Here is a 6,000-nt window from a genome sequence, read left to right as displayed (position 1 = left end):
TGAAAGGAATCGCATTCTTTGTCTCATTTAAAAAATTAATAAAGTAATTACTTCTACAATTCTACAATTAATTTGATATTTTATATTGTTCAATAAAGCCAAACCTTGAGAGTGAATGTCCTCTTGTTCATCATATAAATATTTTTCTTATACTGGGGAGGGAGGCGAGGGTTACAGACTTAGTAAAGATGTATGACATTATTTTTTTAATAGAAAAATAATATATTAAGTGAAATTTTTAATCATACCAAAAATTCACTGTGAAAAGAAGAAAGTAAAGTCAGGTTAAAAATTTCGGCTTAACGACTTGGATACTGGGTGTATGCAGGTTAAATCACGGGCACTGCATGGAAGTTTATGTTAATATATAGTATGCGCATGTATATAAAAAAAAGTAAGGGTAGTCCTTTTTTACGTGCACATACTATTTATTTACACTTAACTTCCAGTGCCAGTGTGTAAATCATATAACTAAAATTAATTCAATGTAGTTGATAAGATATTGTTTTGATTCAAAACCCATATCTGCTTTACTCTTAGTCAGTTTCTGATACAATGTACACTATTTCAGCTTTATACTCGAGTAAAATTAGGAGCCATGCTCTACAATTTTCGTCATATTTCTTATTTTCGGTTTCAAAAAACGATCTATGTCGATCAAGATTTTATTCATCATAATATTTAATTACGTTAATCTCAAAGAAACACTTTGTCTCTCCTTGCATTGGGTTCCCGTTTTGCACACATTTGGTAATTAGGTATTGAACAATAGGTGTGAAATATGTTTTTATAGCAATTATAGTCTGATCTCCGTTGTTTGAAGTCTACCTGGAATTACCTGTATTTTACCATTGCATTATAATATATATTTAAGGACAGATGATACAAACAAAAAATGGATGCCTAGATTTGTATATATTTTTGGACATATTTTGGTTGTAAATGACGCGAAGAATAGATTTCTAAAACATTAAGAAATTGTAAACTTTCTGTGATGTTCAAAATTCTACCTTGCTGCAATTATTCATATTACACTATACAACTGTAACGTGTACCCCTGAGTAGGGTTCTCAGGGGATGGATTTTTCTCTTACTCTACCTGAGTTTATGATCTAATAATTTGACTATGTACAGTATAATAATTTTTTCCTTAAACCTATCTGGGTTTTTCTATTATATTTAATCAAAGAATATATAATGTGGGATGAATTCTTATGACTTGGTAACTGTTAGACTTAGCACCGTGTACCTTGCCCCAGGTTCTTATTGATAGCGGATACTAGGAGTTTCGTTCTTATTCAGATCTACAGCCCCCAGTATCTCGCCTCAATTACCCGAGATTCTTGTCACTGGTGCAAACCTATTTCTTTTATTTTACCCTTTCTCTTATCCGTTATTCTTACCCAAATTTCTCCTGCTTCCACTTAACTGCAGCTCTGCATTCCCCAAAAGACCCTGAATCTCTCAATGCAGTCTTAAATATACCCTTTGGACTAGTCTACTTTAAGCTTAAGGGAGGACAGGTTAATCCATTCTAACCTTACATCTGGGTCTTCTTTGCGCTTTAAGTTTCAAATAACCATTACACAACTATTTGTCACTTGAAATCCCATTTGTGAAACTTGGATAGAATTACCAGTTCCCGTTTTGCACACATTTGATAATTAGGTATAGAACAATAGTGAAATGTGTTTTGATACAATTATAGTCTGCTCTCCATCTGGGTTTTATACCTGGATTTACCTGTATTTTATCAATATATCGTAAAAAGAACGAATTACATGTATATATATGTGTGTGTTTTAAGAAATAAGAATTTATATAATATTTTATTAAATTTTAATCATCATATTCAAAATAAGGAAAATAAATAAATCATTCTCAAATGCTATTCCACAACACAGACGAACCCTTTGAAAAATAAATAATTTTAAAGCTGATAATTCAGTACATATTACTTTTTTAAAAAATTCAGCTCACTCTGCCTTTTGTTTGATAAATGAATCTATCTAATGATTGTTTTTCTTATTATAAAATTAAAGAAATAAATCAAAATTTGAAATACAAATAATATTTTTTGTTTTATTTCCTTATTTTATTTTCTTAATCTGTTCCTAGATTCACTCTTCTTCTATTCACCAATTATGATACAGACAATTGCAGTTAAGTAATTATCTTGCCTGGACAAATTCCCGTTTCGCACAGATTTTTTCTTTACATGAAATTGAAATGTGTGCAAAACGGGAACAAACCTATTGCATAACCTATCTTGTGTTATTTCAAGTAATTATGTATCCCCTAACTCCAGGCTAAAGGTAACCAGCTTTGTGCGTTCAAGCGAGACGTGATTTCCTACATGGAATTATTGATTCTACTGAGAAAAGTTATTCCCCTTTGCCATTCACTTTTGATAATTATAAATCACTGTATGCCTATTATGAACTTCTGGATCCGCCGCTGTGTATATATATCTCATCTTTTTATCTTACATATATCTATATCTATATATATTTATATCTATATCTATATGTATCTCTCTCTCTCTCTCTAGTTTAGAATTTGACACGTGACACCATAAATTCTATAAAATAGAATCCCATCATTAAACTTAAAATCTTGAATGGTTTAATGGATAACTTTCCGGATCTATCTGCTCCATGCATCTGTGATTCCTTCTTTTATTACCGTACTCCGGTGTGCCTGGCCTTCGTACCATGACACAGTTATGAAAGGCGATAAAGAGTTGGACGGTACCTTTACAATTTTTGAACTTCTGAGTGTGCTTCTTTATCTTATCATGAGTTCTTACTTCTGTACTGTTCTCTCTTTTCTGTTTACCTCACCCTTTTCGGAAGTACATATGCTGTATGCTTTCAAAGGTAATGTTTACATTCTATCTATGATAGCATATATATACTCCATACAGTGTAAATTCTCCTGGACTACTTTCCCTACGAATAATGAAGTTGTAGCGAAACGTAATCAGGTAATACTGAGCTGTCTAGAGCTTGCTATTACAGGGGGATCTTCCCAAGTCAAGGGTTTCTGATGTGGAGCAGAGTGGATCAGAAACCCTTGACTTATATTTTTATATATACATACTTTTTACAATACGCATACTTAACACATCAAATATTTTGGAAATATTTTGGGCTTTGTTATTTTATATCATTATCCTCAAAGCCGGAATGAATTAAACTTCAGTACATTGTTGCACATGAATTAGAGAGGATGTATTATAGTTTTACTACGATGAGATATTGAAAATACATGTATGTCTAAGATATATTGGGAAAACCTGAGCCCTTATCACCAAAATACCAGGCATGTAAAAATTAAGACTGAATTGTTATTTTCTTGCTGTTTCTATGAAGATGTCCCCAAAAATGTTGATTCCTCATTGTAATCTCTTGCAGGGTAATGGGGTTGAATTGATATTTTGCAACCATGTTTTGATCAACAAATGTTCATAAACTTGAATTATTTTACAGATAGCTGAATAAGGATAAAAATGGATCCCCGAACCAGTGGCCAGGATGTCCTCCGATGTGATCACTGTGAAGACAATCTGGCACAAATGTTCTGTAGTTTGTGTCCAGTGAATCTGTGTAAGCTATGTGTTGGAGAACACGTGACTGATATCTCCAAAAAGCATGATGTGTTACCCCTGAATTTAAGAAAATCCATGATTGTGTATCCCCTGTGTAAGATCCATTCTAGAGAACACTGTGAAACTCACTGTGAAGACTGCAATATTCCAGTCTGTTCAAGATGTGTTAATTCTGACAAACATAAGAGACATTTTTTCACTAGTTTACAAGATTTATTGAACGTAAAGAAGAAAAGCATTGAGAAAGAGAAAAAAAGGTTACAAGAAACAGTTATCTCAACATTTGAAGAAATGGCGTCCGATTTTAAATCACAGTTAGTTGGCGTAGATGAACAATATGAAAAGCTCACATCAGATGTTACAAAAGATGGAGAAGAAAGGCACAGAGAAATTGATATCATTATACAGAAAACTAAGGATGAAATTCAAGAGATGAGAAGCAAACATAAAAATACTCTGAATAAGCACTTAAATGAAATTGAGAAACTAATTTTTGATGTCAAAGAATCTTTATCTGAAATTGAAGACATTCTGCAATCAAATGAAGTTTTAAAATCGCTGTCTTATGAGATTAGATCAGACAAATTTATCAAACTTCCACCCAAGGTGAATGTAAAACCTCCAGTTTTTACCCCTTCAAAAACTCAAGGACAGTTTTTAAACTTATTTGGTTCTTTATCACATTTATCTATGACAACAGAAAAACATGTCTTCACCATGCATTCCTCCGAAGCTGTCTCCTCTCCTAAAGTCAAACCATTGCTTGAAGTACCAAAACTCATTGCTTCCATAAAAACTGAATATAGCGAGCTCTACAATGTTACCTGTCTCAGTGATGAAGAACTTTTTACAAGTGGAAATGACAACGTCATGAACATATACGACCCCCAGGGCAAACTACTGAAGCCAATCCAAACAAAATCAGGGAAAAATCCTTTTGGAATAGCAGTGACAAGAAGTAGAGATTTAGTTTATACTGATCCTGATGCCAAAACAATAAACATAGTGAAGAAAAAAAATATACAGGAAGTGATCAGACTACAGGGCTGGAGACCTTACAATGTCTGCAGTACCTCCTGTGGTGACCTCCTGGTTTTCATGTCTTGTGAGGACAAACAGAAATCAAAACTTGTCCGTTACTCCAATTTCTCAAAGAAACAAAGCATTAAGTATGATGATCAGCTTAAACCTTTGTATTCATATGGGGAGCTTAAATACATATGCGAGAACAAGAACCTGGACATATGCGTGTCTGACTATGGAGCCAAAGCTGTAGTGGTGGTCAATCAGGAAGGGAAATTCCGATTTAGATACACTGGTCATCCCTCTACTAAAACAGAAATATTTAACCCAATGGGTATCACTACAGACAGTCAAGCTCATATCCTGATAGCAGATTATATGAACAACCGTATTCACATCCTTGATCAGGATAGTCAGTTCCTGTGTTACATTGTTAATTGTGATTTATACTTTCCATGGGGCTTAAGTGTTGACACTAGAGACAACCTCTTTGTCGCTGAATTTGGTGGTAAATTGAAAAAAATTCAATATATGTTGTAAATGCAAAAAGTATATGCATCGCTAGATGTTTGTGACCGATGTTTTTTACTGTTATGAAGAAATAAGAGTTATCTTCTTTAACTGTCGCAAACAATACGATTTATATTTCATGTAGATAATAAACCTCTTTGTAGTAATCTTCAATTTAAATTTTAATTTCTATAACAGTTAGAAATGAAATGCATTATTGATGTTCGTTTTTGCAAGAAAGTGCTCAAGCTTGTCTTGATATTATATAACTGCAAACGTTTTTCAGATTAATCCGCCAAGTCTAAACAAGAAGTCGATATTTGCGTTCCAAGCCAGGTATCATTAATAAAAACTTGAAAGAAAAATAAGATTTTCATTTGAAATTGAGTGATTTAGGCGTTCATTGTTGGAAATAAAGCTGAAATAAAGCTAAGAATGCCTATAAGCAATTGAGAAGGGCATTGCCCGTTATGTATTAATAATCCCACGTTTCCAACTGTCGTTAATATTCCTAGCAGACCCAACAAACTAGAACCGTTCACGGTAGCTCAGTCGGTAGAGCGTTCGCTCCGTGATCGGGAGGTCGTGAGTTCGAATCTTGGCCGCGACAGACCTAAGTCGATAAAAAATAGGTAGCAACTGTTCCTTCGCCATGCGCTCGGCACTTTGGAGTGAAAGTTGCGGGTCTTTCGGATGAGACCTTAAAAACCGAGGCCCCGTGTCACGGCAGGCGTTGGCACGTTAAAGATCCCTCACTGCTCAATGGCCCTGAGTGCCGAGTAAAGGTCAAAATTTGAAGCCCTTCACCGGTATATGGTGACGTCTCTATATGAGTGAAAAATTCTCGAATGGGACGT

General features: G+C 34.2%; 1 protein-coding gene across 1 annotated transcript; it reads left to right on the top strand.

Moving 5' to 3' along the window:
* Positions 1–3,495: 3,495 nt before the first annotated feature.
* Positions 3,496–5,203, top strand: LOC133185601 (E3 ubiquitin-protein ligase TRIM45-like). Its single transcript, XM_061320913.1, has one exon. The coding sequence runs from the start codon at positions 3,512–3,514 to the stop codon at positions 5,171–5,173; it is 1,662 nt and encodes a 553-aa protein (XP_061176897.1). The 5' UTR covers positions 3,496–3,511; the 3' UTR covers positions 5,174–5,203.
* The last annotated feature ends 797 nt before the right edge of the window (positions 5,204–6,000 follow it).

This window comes from Saccostrea echinata, unplaced genomic scaffold, assembly GCF_033153115.1.
Source record: "Saccostrea echinata isolate AGI-Se365-2 ecotype Australia unplaced genomic scaffold, CSIRO_AGI_Sech_v1 ptg000012l, whole genome shotgun sequence".
Lineage (NCBI taxonomy): Eukaryota > Metazoa > Mollusca > Bivalvia > Ostreida > Ostreidae > Saccostrea > Saccostrea echinata.
This window is presented reverse-complemented; position numbering and strand designations above follow the sequence as displayed.

What these genes read in the sequence shown, in the direction of transcription:
- LOC133185601 (XM_061320913.1), top strand. Translation starts at nt 3,512, where the DNA reads ATGGATCCCCGAACCAGTGGCCAGGATGTCCTCCGATGTGATCACTGT.